Here is a 17922-nt window from a genome sequence, read left to right on the forward strand (position 1 = left end):
TTTCTCCATTTGAATCATTTTAATCTTGACTGCCCTCCCCCCACAAACCTGCCCTAAATTGTTGCTCTTTGAGGACAGATCTCAAATCTTGTATTTGTCACATCCCTCCCTCCAGCACTTAGTTTAGGGGCATAGCATAGTAGGTGCTCATCAAACACAAGTTGGCCTGCTTTCGGGGTGGCCTTCCTCAGCATTTAGGTGCCTCCAACAGCTTCTCTAGACTTTGTTCTATGCCATCCTTCTGAGATCAAGGAATTATCCCTGGGTTGGTTGAACAGGAAAGGACCACCTGTGAAATGGCCACCAAATGTTTTATTTATTTTACTAGTAGGCTTCAACCTCTAAGACAGCTTTGAGGAGTGGGAAGGGGAGGGCAAGACAGAAAGCAGGGAGCCTGGGAAAGGTCCATCAGACAGCAGCGCCTGGCAACTAAATCAGCTGAGGAAACCCGTCCTGGCCAGACTCCACCCTGCTTTGAAAAATCCTCCTGCTGGCTTCTACCCTCTGCCCGAGCTCATCCTCTGCCTCATCCTCGCTCGATCTGCGGCGGGCATTCTGGTAGAGCACGGCGCACACGCCCGTCAGCCAGGCGGCCACGGTGCCCGCGAAGAAGATGCAGAAGCCGATGAGCAGCAGGAAGATGTAGTCTTGGTGGTCCAGGTGCGTGACGCACATGTACTGGAGCGGGTTCCCCACCTTCGTGATGGGCCACCCTGCCAGTTCTGTGGGCTCCAGGCACGTGGCATTTTGTTCATCTAAGAGGAAACACACAGCAGGCAGAGTGCTGAAACAGCAGAACCCCCAGGGTGCTGAGGCCAGCAGGGACTCGGAGAGGCTGTCTGGACTCTCGCTACTCAAAGTGTGGTCTGCGGGCCAGCGATATCGGCATCACATGGACCCCGTTAGAAATGCAGAATCTCAGGCACCACCCCAAGGCCTCCTGAATCCGAATCTGAATCTTAACAAGATCCCCAGGTGATCTCTGGGGCACATTAAGATTTGAGACTCTTCCTGGACTGCTTTTTGCCCGAGGCTTAGCTGTGTTCAGATTCACCTCCTGAAAATGGGCTTTGCTTTCTAAGGCTCCTCAAGGAACGAGAGACCACAGCAGGAGCTGGGAGGTTGGAAACTTAAGCAAGATTGCCGTGGAGTGTTGACACTCCACAGAACTCCACGAGTGCTCGTCATCTCTGTCTCCCCTTCCTCTTATTGACCCCCTCCTTCCCCCTCTGCTTTGTCCTTTCCCCTTGTCCTGTTCCCGAGCCCAGCCAGGGATCACTAAGGCCACCCAATGTCATCGCACGCCACTTAGGAGGGACAAAATTCTCTGGAAATGCCTACTGTGTGCTCTCTATGCCTCACCCTCAGCTCCACCCGCCCCCAACCTGGAGAAATAAAGGGGGAGCTCAGGGAAAAGAGACAGCCAATACCGGAAGCAGTTCTGTTTCTCAGTGGTGATGTTGGTATCACTAGATGATCATATGATCTACATGAGCCTTCAGTCCTTTTTAGCCACTGACTCAGCTGCCTGGCTCCTTCTCTGAGCACCTTTCCACACCAAGCACTGCGGACTTCAGTATATAACAGAAGGCAAAGTGGGCTCTGGAGACAGACAGACTAGGGTTCAAACACACTGTTACTTACTAATTTGGTAAACTTCAGCAGGATGTCTGACTGTGTCTCTGAATACCATTGCCTCATCTTACAAAGAATGATACCTATTCTCAGGGTAGTTAGGAGGATTTAACTGCCGCAGGCGAGAAGGCAAGCTATTGTACACAATAGTGCACACAATACACTGTGCACAATAGATGCACAGATGACTCAGAGCCCTGTCATCAGCCCTGCATTTTTCTAGCTCCATATACTCCGCCGTGTTGATGCTGAGGTGCCTGTGAGCGGTGTCCAGGTGAATATAAATGAGCATTAGATAAATGAGCTCACATTCAGGGTTGAGACCAGGGTTTGAGACAACTATGGTCCAAATCATAATAGCAGCTAACATTTACCAAGTTCTGTCTACATGCTAAGTGATATACAAATGCTATCTCGTTTAATTCTTACAGCAACGTTGACACACGCTATCATCCTTGTTTTACACATAAGGAAACTGAGACTCAGGAAGGTTTCCTAACTTGAAGGTTTTGGATAACTTGCAGGTTCCAGTCAGGGGACAGGAGACAGAGAAAACCCAGACTGAGCTATCTGAGCTTTTTTGGCAGAAGTGGGAGATACAGAGAGAGGCAAGTGTGGGGGGAAGCTTCACCTAGATCAGGGTAGAAACTGCAGACTATGTGAAGACACTGATATCCTTGGTGACCAAGGACGTGAGGGAGATCAGGTTTGGACTGGAGCTAGAAGCAGGAGAATTAGGGAAAGGAATACAGAAGTGAGCTGACTGGGTAGGAGGCAGCTGGCTTTGGGTGGCTGGAGACAGCTGTCCAGGCTGAGTGCTAAGTCCTCTCCAAGCTGGACACTATTCCCTGCACCCTGGTTCTGGGTCAGTGCACCTATAGTGAAGTCATTTGTTACTTTCAGGAAGATGGCCTGAAGTCTGTGGTGCTGTGAGGACTCCCTGATGGAGGAGGCTGTAGACATACGAGGAGGAAGCCAGCATGGGGGCTGCTACATCCACTGGTTACAAAGATTACAGAGGAAAGGAGAGGAAGAAGCCCCTCTCTGGAATGAGTGTGAGACAGGGGCCCTCAGGGCAACCCTGGCCCGTGGGAGAGGGAAAGGGGCCTTGGGCCTCCATCTCAGCGTGCTGTAAAGGGACAGGAACACAATTACACCTCAAGACCTCTCTCTAGTCAGCCTGCTTCCAGGACCTCTGGGGCTTTGCCCAGGAGGCCCAAGAGTGGGGCTAGTGAGGAGTAAGGGAGGCCCCTGCCATCTTCAGGAATTCTAGCAAGAGAGGGCTTAAGTCACCTGCCCAAGCTGCCAGAGACACCACATGGGAAAATACAAAGAAAGATGTATTTGAGAAAGGAGAACATGGGATTCTGAGGGTCTGGAGTGTGCCTACGGCAGTTTATCTCATTCTATTTTTAAAAAGATTAGGCTTTTAAATTGGGGCTTGGGTGGCAGAGATGAGACTAAACATTAAACGCATATTTCTCCATTTTGGAGCATTACCTTGAAAGGAGCAATTAGGCAGTGATTTTAATGCATTGTTAGGCTGCTTTTAAGTGAGGGATGTGGGTGGATCTGTGGGGAGGGTTTTTCTACTGCTGCATTCACTCTCCCCCCCTCATTGCCTGTCACCGCCAAGGTGTGAGCTCTCAACTCTTAGCAGGTCGGTCTCCACCCATTCCCAGTTTCCCAGCTCTGGACCATTTCACACACTCCTGCCAGATTTCCCCTTCTGCAAGCTAGGCTCTTGCCAGGCACACTCTGGATCAAAACCCTCCTCTGACTCCCCTGTGGGGCTCAGAATAGCATCCAGATCGACTGGCCTGGTGTTCAGAGCCCTCAGGATCTGCCGCCTCCTACCTTTCCCACCTTAATTCCGAGTTCTCCCAGTACCCCACCCTTTTCAAATTAAACTGTCTTTATTCCTTGATTACATATCCCCCTTATCTGTAGCTAGCTTTGTTACACTGCTCTTTTTGCATCAAATATCTCTTCCTCTAACTTTTGCGTGATCAAGTCCTTCCTATCCCTCAAGGTCTAGTGTACATGCATCTACCCCCAGTAACCCTTCCCAAACCACGTCAGAGGGCAGTCATGTGATTGTTCCCACTTCGAACTCATCTATAGCATTTCCTAGTATCATTCTTACTGCACCTATCACATTCTGTGTTGCTTGGTGGTTATTTGCTAGAGAAGGGGTACATCTTTTCTCTCCTACTAGAGACATTTTTAGCTCTTGATGACGTAATCCTTGTTTGATCATTACTGCTCTTGATAATAAGAGCTATCATTCACTGAATGAATTACTTAATTTTTAAGTATTTGGGGATTTTCTAGTAATGTTTTTATTATTGAGTTCTAGCTCAGTTCTACTGTGGTCAGAGACATACTCTTTATGATTTCAACCCTTTGAGATTTATCGAGAATTTGCTTTATGGCTGGACATAAAGTCGATTTTAGTAGTTTTTGCATGTGCACTGAAAAAAATGTATTCTGTCTTTGTTGAGTACATTGTATGTTGATTAGGGTGTGGTTTTATACAGATCTTCTGTATCTTTATTTATTTTATTTATACCTTTATTGACTTTTTATATTCTTTGACTTTTTATTGACTTTATTGACTTTTCAAAACTATTGTCTCCGTTACTATTAGATTGTTAGTTGTCTATTAGTTACAGGGGAAGTATGTTAAAGCCACCAGTTATGATTATGCAGTTGTCTACTTCTCTGTATAATTCTGTCAAGTTTTGCTTTACATATTTTGAAGCTATGCTATTAGATGCATATAAAGTTACCTCTTCTTGGTAGATTTATCCTTTTCTCATTGATCAATATGACTTATTATCTGTAGTAATGCTTCGTACCTTAAAGTGTACTCTGTTTGATGACATAAGTATGGATGTACCAAATTTCTTTTGGTTAGTGTTTGCATTGTGTAGCTTTTCCCATCCTTTTACTTTTGATCTTTCTATGTTTCTATACTTAAGGCATATTTAGTAAGCAGGATGTAGTTTGGTTTTGTTTTTCATCAATCTAGCAAACTTTGTATTTTAATCAGCCCATTAATGTTTAATGTTAGACTGATATATTTGGATTAACTATTTGTTTTCCATTTGTCCTACTTTTTAAATGATCCTACCCCTTGACTATGTTCCTTCTATTTTATTATTTCATTTCCTCTTCTTTAGCTTGTTAGTCATGCATTCTAGTCTAGTATGATGACTTTAGAGTTTATAGACCTATCTACTCATCCTGGAGTGTCTGATATGTGCTAGACACCATATAAGGTGCTTCACAAAATTAAACTCTACTCCTGAGCACCCCACTAAGTAGTTTTAACTATTCCCAGGCTACAGAACGAATAAACTGTTCATCAATTATTCTGTCTCTGCCTTTCTTGATCTCCTTGCCTCTGAGAAAAGGCTACCAGGTACTGCTGTGTGTTCTGTGCTCTGCACAATCCCAGGGCTTTCATTCACATTACAAACATGTGACTAAGCCCCATCTTATCACTTCCTCAGCTCTACTTCATGGGTGCAGGACATTTGCCCCAGTTAAAGCGCCCAGGTACAATTACAGGTATCATTAATGTTTAAATTCTTCCTGCAAATAGTTCCTAAGGAAACATAAACTACCCCCTTATTTAGTTCCACATGTGGCACGTTGCTCACAGGTGGAAAACCTGTCTGCCAAAATCGAATGCATGGAGCAGCAAGAGTTTCTGGGGCCCAGAACCACACCTGTTAATGCAGGAGCCCAGAAAGCCTTCCTTCAGAAAGCCAGCTTGAACCTGGTGGTTTCAAGAGGAACTGCTTCTTTTCTTGGTCTGCAGAAGTGACCACAGTTCTGGGGTCTGCTTAGCTCTCCAGAGGAGCAGGCTGCTCTGAGCTCCCTGGGCAGTCTTGCTTAGGACCTGTCTGGGCTGAGTGGAGGAGGCCAGCCTCCATGTGGTGGCCACGTAAAGTGAGAGGATAGAATTTGGAGACTTCTCTCTCAATTACACTGCAACTTCGAGAGCAAATACCAGTTTCCATCAGCTTAAGCACTTTGTCATGAAACTTCCACCTGGAACCTAGAGAAAGGCCTAATTCCCTCATTTCTCCTCCTTAGGCCCAGCTTGCCTGAACATCATTAGATGTTCAGTATTTTTTCCTCCAGCTAAATTATGTATTTGTCAACTACCTATTCATTTGTCTGCCTCCGCCCACTAGATTATGAACTCCATGAAGACATGGATTTGTTTTCACTGTTGTGTCCTCAACATCTAGAATAGTGCTTAACACATACTAGAGCTCAAAGTATGTTTGTTGAGTGAATTAAATATTGTTTGTTATTAATGCCCCTTGGGGTCAATGTCATTGACATAATGCTCGGCTGGAGGAAAGGGAACCTGGGGAGATAGAAGACTATAGGTGGGTCAGCTAACTAACCTCTTGCCATCTTGGACTACTCTACACTAGGCTAATACCAATCCCTGCTTACCTCATGAGAGTCTGGGGAAGGATTCAGTGAGCTAAGGGGTGTGAAGTCCTGGAGGAGGCAGGAACAGATGACTGCTCTGTTCAAATGGAGGGGTGAGCCTTGAAGTGTCCTCTGAGACTGCAGAGAAGGAAATGAGGGTAAGTGCAGAGGGGGAAGGGGCTGAGGATACAAGGGCTGCCAGCATGACGGCAAAAGGTAGTTATTATTATTCCCCAATTACTGTTTGAGAGCAGAGACCCTATTTGTTCACCTTTGTACCCCTAGTGCCTGGTACACAGTAGAGGCTTGGTAAATGTCTATTGAATGCATAGAGAATGGGTGGATTATCGGTTTAATCTCATATTTTTGGCCTTGCTGTTTAGGACGGGTTTCTGATAGAATTTGAGGGGATCACTATCATATTCTGCTGTACTATGGGTGGCTCAGAGGAGAAGACTCCCTAGAGGGAAACCTAGACTGGACCGGATAGCAGCCCAGCACCACCAAAGCCAACTGGCCAGCAAGGCTCCCTTCTTAGACCCTCATGCATGGTCCTCTGAGCATTTCTAGTCCTCCATTGGCTCCTACCTTTGCCACCCTAGAGCTTCTTTTCCTCATCACTCAGCTGTCTTCCCCTGATGGCATGAGCCAGGCTTCAGCAAATTACAACCTGTGGGCCAAATCCATCCTGCAGCCTGTTTTTGTAAATAAAGTTTTATTGGAACACAGCCATGCCCATTCATTCATGTATATTCTATGGCTGCTTTCATGTTACAAATGACAGAGTGAATAGTGGCAACAAAGACCCACAAAGCTTAAAATATTTATTATTTGCCCTTTCATAGAAAGTGTGTGCTGACTCTTGGTCTGAAGCGTCCTTGGCTTTGGATGATTTGGGCTTGGGCAGTACAGCTCTTATCTGATACAATTTTTTCTCTTGGATAAAGAGTTCATATTTTGGTAAAGGTTAAACCTGATTCATAGACTCTTGGAACATTACAGGAACAACCTTGAAATCCAGCAGGTTCAACCTGATTATTCCTGTGCTTTAAGGGTGCTTTAGGCTACAGGACTGGTTTTTTTGTATAAGTGGTTGTATATGGGCAAGATTTAGAGGTAGAAAGACCCCTTTTCCTCATGATACTTCTCATGTGCTTGTCAGTGCCCAAAATTCTGTCAGCAGAAGATAGAACCATTCATTCCACTGATAAAAGAAGGCTTAAAGTGTAAAGTCCTCTGAAAAAGAAGCCAATGACTTAATCCCTTCCCTGGGGAACCCCTGCTACTGCCTTTCTTGATGGAGGAGGGGAGCCAAGCAGTTCCTGGAAGCTAATGGCAAACCCTAGTTTGCTCTCAGTTTGGCCTAGAGCTGGACCTGCTGAATAATAACTCATCTTCTCAGAAAAATCCAGATAGTGGACAGCTATTATCCTCATGGATAATAGGCAATTTAGAAAAGTTCAGTGGTGGAAGACAGCACCGTTCACCAGTCACCCAGGCAGAAACTTGGGAGCCCTTCCTGTTTCCTCTCTCACATCCCATAATTTAAGCCATGAGACAATCCTGTTAGTCCTACCTTCAAAATATATCCCAATTCTTACCTCTTCTTATCTTCTGGACCATTACCCTGGGCCAAGCCACAGTCTTCCCTTTGCCTGAACTGTGACAGCCTCTTAACTTGTGTCCCCACTTTCCACAGTCTCTCTCCATCTAGCAGTGGGAACCAGCTGTAAACCATAGATCGTGTCACTTCCTGCTCAAAACCCTTTCATGACTTCCTGTCACATTTAGAATAAAGTCAAAAGCCTCTCCATGGCCTGTTGGTCCTATAAGATCTGGCCTCTGATTTTTTACCTCATTTCTTACCTTGACTTCACTCCGCTTCAGCTATACCCACCTTCTGCTACATCGAGCTCATTGCACCCCAGGGCCTTTGCACTTGTTCTTCCCTCTGTCTAGAAAGACCACACACCTGCACCATATTTCCATTGCTGGTCCCTTCACTTTATTAAGTTCTCTGCTCTTCTTACTTGATGCTTCAATATGTTGGCATTCCCCCAAAGCTTCTGTCCTTGCCCTGTTACCCTCTCATTCTAAGCTCTTTCCCTGGCTGATCTCATCCTTTGTTTGGTTTTGATGATCACCAGTGAGCTGATGATTTCCAAACATATATTTTATTCTCTATTATGAATTTCAGGTCAGAATATCCAAATGCCTCCTGGCTCACAAAGACCTCCCACTCAACACGTTCATGATGGGACTTGGCTTCTCTCCTAATCCCCTCACTACCCCTCCTCTCAGTGGAGCCCCCATAGCTGTCCAAGCCAATACTTGATTTTTTTCTTTTCCTTTATTTTCCATGTCTCATTGATTTTTTATTCACTCAAATATTTCTTGAGCATTTTCTCTGTGTCTGAATCTTTCTGAAGATTCAGACCTGCTCTTTGCTCTTACAGACCTTCCTGTCTATCAGGGAAGACAAATGTTAAATTAATACAAATCTGTTAATTGTGCTAAGAGTCACAAAGGGAGTACAGAGAACTCTGGGAGGGTCTAGTTCAGTCCCAAGTCCTGTTGCTTCTACCTTCTAAACAGTTCCTTCTGACCTGTCTGTACCTCTTCATCCACACTGTTGCCGTCCTCTCTTGTCTGAATGCCCATACGAGCCTCCTAGCCCTGTATCCATCTTGCCTGCCTGCCAAAACTTCTCAGGATACGTTACATGTTCCCTAGAAAAACCATAAACAAAGGCCCTAGATGGCCAGACCCCTGTTTCTCTTTCTAGCTGCATCTGTGCTTTGCTGGATTCCTTACAGCTTGGGGAATTCTTCATCTCTAGAGATGAAGAAACTGAGGTTGGCTGCTTTGGCTGGCCTTGCACTGCCTCCTTCCAGGGGCCTGAGTGGTGTTGGGCGATCAGAGGGGCCATGCATAGAGGTCTGGCATTTCTGAGCTCGAGGGAACTTTAGATCACCCACTCTCAGGGATTCCAACAGGGCTGAGTTAGAGGTCCTTCCCAAACCGCACATGCTTGCCATCCCCACCCCTTCTCGAATTTTCTGGATGATTTAGGGATCACTGACCCAGTCGCACCCCTCTCAGCCCCCTTGTTGTCCTCATGAGGCTGCTCCTCTGGCTCTCAACAGGAGGGAGCCACAAGGCCAGGGTGTTCGTGATAAGGTGGGAGAGATGTGCTAGCGGAGCAGTTGACAGCCTTGGCAATGACTGCTGCCCAGCTGTTCCCTTTTTTGGTGTCTGGTCTTTATTGCAATTTCCGTGATGGAGGAGATGGGTTAGCATTAATAGTGGAAGGGTGTGAGGACCTGAATTCATTCTGGAAATCTAAGTTTTGGCGCAGTTGTAGATGATTTTGTACTTGGTGGATTCAAATGGGGCCATTATCCTATGAGAGCAGCTTTGAATACAGGATGAAATAGCCTCAGAATGAGACTGAGATGTTCCTGTTCAAAATGCCCTCAAAATGACTTGGACTTGAAACAGCACATGGCCCAACCCATCTGCTCCCTGCAGATGTCCCTGAGTGGCTTTGTCCCCCTGCATCGGCAGCACTCCTGTGCAGACTCCTCTTTTTGACTTGTGGGCCCCACCATCGGACTAAGCAGGACTGCCTAAGGACTATAATTTAAGGGTTGACACAGACGGAACCTCTGTCCTGAGACTACCTCCACATCTACGTTAGTAGCCTGTGATTTTCTGAATTCTCACTGTTTCTGGTTGTTCCCTGTCACATTGCAAATGCTCCTTGAGGGAGACATATCAAAACATTATTAGCTACTAACATCTTAGTGTAAATCAATTTATTCACCAGATGGAGCATCCACCATAGAGCTAGAACCCAGACCATTGTCCTAGGGTTTCTCAAAATGTGGCCTAAGGAGCACCTGCCCCAACATCTCACTGAGTCATCACATCTAGACATGGAGCCTGGGCTCTTGTGCTCATTACAGTTTAAGAACCACTGGTGGAGCAGACCAGGTCTGGGAGGAAAGTCCAGGGCACTGAGTGCCTGGGGGGTGGAGGCATTTTTCAAGGCCAGACATTGTTCAAGGCCATTGCTTAAGACAGGAAGTGGGAGAGTGCAGGAGTTAGAGGTTGCACTTCCTAATTGTGTGACCACTGCCCTCATCTCTAGGAACACCTGCACCTCGGCACGGACTCATTGTGCACTTGCTCATCTGGGACCCTGTCTGCTGACCACTGCTCTCCTTTTCCTTCATCTAAGTGCATCTTATCTTTCTATTTAGGTTCATAGGCTGCCAACGAGAAGGGATTTATAAAGTATCTAATCCTATTCCCTTATTTCAGAGACAAATGAGACTCAGAGGGAAAAATGACTCACCCCAAATCACACACAGGCATGACTGGGATCAGGCTTCCTGGCTTTCAACTGCATTTTCTCTCTCTTGTATCCCCCTAGATTTGCCTTATTAAGGACAGGAATTATGACTTCTTTCCCTGTGATAAAGCACCCCAGCAACATAAATACAATGTTGGGCATGTAATAAACATACAATAAATGTTTCAGAGTTGAATAGACAGTGACGTGCCTGATAGTAAGGAAATACCATGGCATGGGAGAAAGCATTGAACTTGGGTGTCAGAAGATCTCCATGCTGGGCTGGGCTCTATAGCCACTTACCTGGGACGTGGCTAGATTCTAAAGTTCCAGCTTAAGCTTCCTATATCTTCCTATATTAAAGGCTTCGCCCACCAATATGGTGGCCACTAGCCATACATGTGGCTATTTAAATGAATTGAAATGATGTAAAATGAAAAATTCAGTTCCTCAGTTCTACTAGCCTAATTTCAAGAGCTCAACAGCCACATGTGGCTAGTGGGTAGTGTATTGGACAGCACAGGTTTAGACCCTTTCTACTGCTGCAGAAGCTTTTGTTGGACAGTGCTGGACCAGACTTTGAGGGTGGAGGGGATGTAGGAAGCCAGGCTTTTTCTGTCCAGGAGCTTAGAGCTACATGAGTTTTTGAGAGCATCTTCAGAGGCATTCAACCCTGTCCTGCTGGGGAGCTCTCTCCTGGGAAGAGCTCAATTTCTACTCTCACCTTCAAACAGCATTAATGACTGGAAAATTACAGTTCCAGCCAGGAATTAGTTCTCCTATTTTCTGACCTGAGCCAAAAAGGAAATGGAATCTGTGGACCTGTTTTAACTCTGTATTGATCAGAGCATCCAGGCAACCAGCACATTTCAACTCACCTCCATTTCTGCTATGATTTTTGTGTTTGGAAAGTCAATACGTGAACTCTTTGAGGACTGGGCAGTTTTCAGTGCATCTGGTGAGTATATCATTGGAGGGTTTCCTTTGAGGAAGACTTTTGATGATAGCGCCAAATCTCTTGTCAATATGGGAAAGTTTTGATGTTCCTATCTGCTGTAGCCTTGTGATGAAATAAGGTGAATAAAACATTCAGCCTCCTCTATAGCCCCTCTGTGGGGGGTGAACTTAGCCAAGGTGTGACATAGGGGAAGGACATATTATTGCCCTCATGTCTTTTGTTTTAACACCTCTCCATTACTTTCCTGGATCTTGGCTTCCTTCAAGGTTCCCCCACTGCTGCAGAATTAATCTTAGCTAATTGCATTTCCCAAGAACTCACTCTTCCCTCTGATATGAAAGTTGATAAAAGCTTAGGGGCACCGGTATTATTCTGCCCTGGAACTTACATATTTGTTCACAATCCTTTTCAAGATTGGGGCACTTTTAGGGACCCAGAAGGATGAATCTCTAATGGCTAATTTTAGCCCAATGGTAGGCAGTGGATGGGGAGAGACTGGGGCAAAAATACTGCTCATTACTCTTCAGATCACAAAATTACACCATGTAGGTGACTTCCTTCTCCTAAGGCCATGTCTGCCCCATAGTTGAACTGACCTCCTTGCCCTCATCCCTTGAAAGATGTCTGCATGTTCACACCTGTTTCTGGAAGTGGGGTTTGTGTTTAAGACAGAACTTCAGTTCCAGACTCAGGTGACTCAGGAAGAGCCACCTTACTGCTGCTGGCCCAGCCCTGAGTCTCATGGCCTGGGCTGAGACCAAGCCTTGATTTCAGCTTCTGGTTTTATTTCCCAGGGTCTGAACTCCTGTATTCATAACTCATCCAATATTCAACTCCAGGATTCCCTCTGTCCCATTTTCTCAGGGATTAGAATCCTGGGACCTGCTGCCTACCTTCCCATCTCCTATTTATATCCCCAAATGCATCTGTAGAGTCATATCTCCTGGACAGGGTACACTGTCCTCCAATAAGGCTGAGCCTTCCTGAAGTCCACTGCTTGTCCCAGGGACCACCTGAATGATATTTGCTACTCTCTTAGTATCCTGTGTCTTTCCTACATCTGCCAACCATTTGTTTATTGAATGTTTATGTTGTGCCAGGCTTAATGTTAATGGCAGTTTATAAATGTTCTCATTTCATCCTTACACCAGCCCTAGAGAGGTTGGTTCTATTATTAGACCTGTCTGAAAGATGAGGAAATTGAAGTGTGGAGAGCTTAAGTAAATTATCTATCTCCTACAGATACAAAGTGGCAGGGCTAGGGTTATGATCCACAACTGTTACACTCCAGAACCTGAGCTCTTCATACTGGGCTCTCTTGCCTGTATGGTGGCCGTCCTTCACCACCTGAAGCTGAGGCTGTCCAAAGTACTTGTTCTACCCCAAAAGGCACATGCTTGCCTTTTTTGTCTTGCTGTGTCCAGTGAGGTTAGTTCTGCTGTGCATAATTGGACCGTGGGACACATAAGGTGCAGGTGGCCCGTAGTCAGATGAGTCTCAATGCACATAATAGGCACTCAATAAATATTTAAATGGATGAATGCCTGAGCTGAGTGGTAGCATGGAAGTCCCTTACTTCACTGCCTTGCTTTACAAGGGGTCTATATACTGGAATTCTGCTGTCATGCAGACCTCAATACTGCACTGCAGGCAAAATCTCCCAATACTGAGGCTTAGTACCTCCCTGGGTCTAAAATGAAACCCATCTTTAAGTTGGATTCTCCTTTATAAATAACCAGGTTATTTAGCTTATTTCATAGAAATTCTTCCTGTATCCTGAAATTTGGGCACATGGGGAAGAGATGTGTAGACCCCATTCTAGAACATGCCAGAGAGTACCGTTTTGATAGAAATGTGGTATAATAGGTGGGCTAAAGGTTGAGAGTTCAACTAGAGTGTTTGTAAATAGCAAAGATATTTCCACCTAACAGAGGCATGAATCATCATATGAGAGTCACATGAAATAAACATCTTCCATTATGTTGAGGTCTGGCTAAAGGGCAAGAGAAGCATCTAATGAATTTTATTGTGTGTTTTCAGCTTTTTGTGTATGTTTCTGTGTGTGTGTGTGTTCATGTGTTGATGTGTATCTGTGCATTTATATGTGTATGTGTGTCATGCACATGTAATATGTGGGTGAGTGTGTATTATGTATATATGTATGTATGGTATGTTTGTGTAGACACAACTTTGTGTTTGTATATGTGCATGTATGTATGTGTTTGCATGTGTGTTCATGTGTATGTTTGTGGTTGTGTGTGTGTGTGTGTGTATGGGAAGGGAGAACCAGACTGAATAACATGCAAAGGAGAGCAAACACTGAGGTTAGGTTCATTCTTTTAGAGTTCGGGTAGATTGGGGTGAAACCTCAGTTTGCAAGGGAAGTGCAGGCATATTATAATGAGTTTATGATGACTAGGGCTTATTATCCAATGAAAATGATCTAGTGTGAGTTCCAAGTGTAGACAGGTAAAGCTGAAATTTAGGTGCTGTGGGCATATGCTTAAAACATGACTTATATTTATAACTAAAGTGACTTATTCGATCATAGTTATGTAATATGAGGATTTAAGAGAGAGTTGCCACATGGGAAAAGACTTGAATTTGAAATCAGGAGGTTCAAACCATTTTCTTGCCTTTTAGTAGCTGTGTGGTTTTGGGTGAATCAGTCTACCTTCTCAACCATAAGATAGGGGTTAAAAATATCCATCCTAGCCTCTTCCACAGTCCTAGAGCACAAAATTTAAGGGTTGGTGTGACACTCAAGTAAAGAAACTGAAACAGCATGTGTGAAAAAACTTCAGCAGCTGCAAAGCTCCGTACAAAGCTAAATTATTCTATGTCTGAGCTGGGGCTCACTGCTGTTTTTAAGGGATAATAATAGTGAACTGCAGCAATGAGACCATATTTCTGTATGAAGTGAACTGGGAGGGTTCCTCTACACCACCAAACAGCAGAGAGAGATGAGCAGGTTAGCAGTTGTGTGTGTGTGTGTGTGTGTGTGTGTGTGTGTGTGTGTGTGTCAGGGTGGGGGGCTCCCACTGGCCAGTGGATGAAAGATTTGTCTACCTCAAAAGCCAGACTGTTCATTCACGAGGAGCTTATGAGCTTGACAAGATAGACACCCGCCTCTGACGTTTTTGAAAATATGCAGTGAAACAGACCTGGTTTACAATCCTTTTCAATCCTGGATTGAATTGAGTCAAGGAGTCCAAAGTAGTTAGCCTGAAAGTTCTGAGAAGATACAACTTTTTAAGCAAAATTCTGATTACAGGAGATTTGGTGGGTGGTGAAGTGATAGGCTTAGGCACTGGGGAAGAAGCCAAGCTACTTACCCTTTTCAGCTAAGTAGGGGGTCCTCCTGGCAAATTGGTGGTTTCTGCTCAAGGAAAATGTGTATGAACGGTGGGGAGGTGGCAAGAAAAGATGATGCCGGTCCACAGGCTAGTTACATGAACACTGACAGGGAGAATCCCATTGGGGAATCACATTTGATGCATGAGAATGATTAATACTGACCCTCTTTTAGAGAGCTTTCTAGAAAGCAGCACAGCACCAGTCATTGAGAAAAGTGGAAAGCATGATCACTAGAAAGGCAAGGCAAGCCCCCCAAGAAACTGCTCCTGTGTTCTTTTATGATTAGTACTGTTAAGATGGTCTGACAAAATTTGTTCCTTTTGATTTATTCTAACTCAAGTTGAAGTACCTGGCAGCAGGGCCAGGTGCCTCGGGCACAAAATTTAAGGAGACACTCAGTCTCGGTGCCACCTTCAATTCTGCATCCTGGAAGCCTTGCTTGGCCCATCAGATTCCAGCCCCTGCCTGGAAGACAGTTCAAGACACGTGCATTGGAAAGCCAGGAGGGCACATTTTTACTTGTTCTCACCACCCATCTCCTTCTCCCCCAGTGCGCCTTAAAGTCTGTCATTTTGGTCAGGAATCTTTCTAGAATATTGCCACATGGGCAGGACTTCAGGGTGGAAACTTCAGCAGGACTTTTGTGAAGCTGGTGCATGAAAATATTTTCAAAATCACACACCCAGGGAAGGCAGAGAAGATTTGGTTCTGATAGGGTTTAATTACATCAGTGCCTCCAGGCTTTCTGTGAGGGGTTATTTCACACTTCTACTAAAGCTCTGACTTCCCTGGGTGAAAGTGGTATTGGTGGAGTGGGGGAATTGAAGGATAAGAATGGGACAGTAAAGTCACTGAAAAGAAGAAGGGATGAGGCACCAGAGTGCCCCAGGGACCATGGCAGAGGGGTGGGGACAGTGGATAGAGCGGCAGCAACTGGCTTGGAACTCTACCAGGTAAGACTTGAGAGTCTGCCTGTGAGATTGGAATCTCCCTGCTTGACACAGTGGACACTGGTGGTCCATTCTCCACCCATTCATGCCGTGCTCTCCTTCCTCGTGAGGTTAGCATCTGAAGACAAAGAAGATATCAAATGCCTTCTCTTCTCCTCTCTCTCTCATTCATGTCCAGGTCGCTCACGTGCCCCTCCTCTGTCTCTGTTGAACTTTCCCTTCTGTATATCATACCACTGGATTTTCTGCTGGCTATGAATGACTGAATTTACTTTTAGATCCTGAAAAAAGTCAGTCACTGACTTAAACAGATTAAAATAGTTTACCAATGGAATACAGTGTCCCTGTATTTCTTTGTCACTTTGCAGTTACAGTACTTTACCATTTCCACACATATCATTTCCTGTTGACATGACAACTCTGTATGTTTGGTAATACTGTCCCTACTTTATGGATCAGGAAACTGAGGCACAGAGAAATTGTGACTTCCCCAAGGACAGCCAAGTGTGTAAGGGCTGAGTATGGGAGCAGAACTCAGCTATTTGGATGGCTATTCTAGAACTTTTCCTACTGGTCCTTACTGCCTCTCCAGTCAACCCAAGGATGGATCCTGCAGAGCAATAAGAACGCTTTCAACCAACTTTACCCAGATATCTCTCCCACACTGACCATCTTTTGACTTCACTTTTTCTGGAACCAATTCCTCCTATGCCATCACATCCTCATCCCCACACCCAATCAAGTCCTCACCTGGATGGTTCAGAGGGGACATTATTAAGTAGATGGTGAAGTCCAGGAAAGAGCAGTTGCATTTCCAGGGGTTTCCACTCAGATACAGGGTCTGGAGTGTTATGAGGTTATGGAAGGCAGCATGGTCCAAGGTCTGCAAGCCGGTATTTCTGAGGTCCAGGTACCTCAAAGAGCTGGTGTTGGCAAAGGTGTACTTGTTGAGTGATAACAGATGAGGGTTGCTGGAGATGTTCAGCTGCACCAGATTGCTGAGCATGGAGAAACTGTATGGGGAGATCAAGGTTAAATTGTTGAAGCTGAGATCGAGGTAGATGAGTTTGAAGACCCCGACGAAGGTATAATCCATCACCTCCTGAATCAAGTTCTTCTGACAGTCCAAGTAAACAAGGTCACTGAGGAGTCCTAGATTCATCGCTGGCAAAAAGCGGATGCTGTTATCATTCAGGTACAGCCTCCGGGTGTTCAGGGGTATGTCAGAGGGGTATTCAGTTAACTGGACCCCTGTGCAGATCACTTCTTGGGCTTGACACTGACAATTGTTTGGACACCTTGACCCCGATACCAGTCCCATTCCAAAGGAAAAGAGTAACCACCCGGGCCCAGGGCCTGAAGCACGGGACATAGTAAGAAGCGGCGACTACCCTCCTTCCACTTTCCAGCGGGCGCTGTCCCTCTGATCGGGAGGCTGCCGAGGGGCGTGGTGGGGCGGGGGGAGGGGCGCTGGAAAGAACTGTAACACTGGCTTTGGACGAAGCGATTTTCCATTACAGGAGAACTGAACAGAAGTTGAAACGCGAGGCCCAATGCCCTGCCGCCCGGCTTGGTGGCTCTGCTGATTGCTCACTCCCAGACTGCTGCTGGAAGCCTGCCGGCTTGGCGGCTTTAAAAGGTCTCACTCTTTCCCTGCGTTCGCAAGTGAAGGGGAGCCAGGGGAGAGCCACATGACAATGAGGTTGCCAGTTGACACCTTTGTGATGTCAGCAGCCTCCGGAGACTGCCCAGCTGAGGGAGGGAGAGTCCTGACTCTTCTTCTGGGTGGTGTGAGGGTGTTTTGTGTTAACTCAGTAAGCCGGCTGTCCCTGGGGGAGTGGGGGGAAGCGCACGGATTCACCGTGTGCGCGCGTGTGAATCAGCTCCCCAGGGAGGTGCAGTGGATTAGACTAGATTGGACCCCCTAATCCGCAGGCCACAGAGGGATCACGGAAATCTCCAGTCCAACTCCCTTTTTTTACTAATGTGAAAAGTGACCTGAGGTCAGTTCTCAGCGTGGGTCTCTTCCTTGGGTATTGAGTTTGGATAGGTGCCATTTTTGGGGTGTTGTCGGGAGAAGATGGGAAAGGGTGGAGGAGGGGGGAGCGCCTTTGAAATGAGGCAAGGGAAATTCCCTAATAAGGTGGTGTTCTTACGGCTGTATTCCCAGTTTGCATACAGCCCTGTCTGCATTTGGAATATATATG

At 45.7% G+C, this 17922-nt stretch overlaps 1 protein-coding gene across 1 annotated transcript; it reads right to left on the bottom strand.

Annotated features, from left to right (window-relative positions):
• Positions 1 to 363: 363 nt before the first annotated feature.
• LRRC52 (leucine rich repeat containing 52) lies at positions 364 to 17113 on the bottom strand. Its single transcript, XM_029226989.1, has 2 exons — positions 16466 to 17113; positions 364 to 755 (listed from the first exon to the last, which is right to left on the bottom strand). The coding sequence occupies exons 1-2, from the start codon at positions 17085 to 17087 to the stop codon at positions 430 to 432; spliced, it is 948 nt and encodes a 315-aa protein (XP_029082822.1). The 5' UTR covers positions 17088 to 17113; the 3' UTR covers positions 364 to 429.
• Between the last annotated feature and the right edge of the window lie 809 nt (positions 17114 to 17922).

This window comes from Monodon monoceros, unplaced genomic scaffold (assembly GCF_005190385.1).
Source record: "Monodon monoceros isolate NGI ecotype Baffin Bay Population unplaced genomic scaffold, NGI_Narwhal_1 Super_Scaffold_18, whole genome shotgun sequence".
NCBI lineage: Eukaryota > Metazoa > Chordata > Mammalia > Artiodactyla > Monodontidae > Monodon > Monodon monoceros.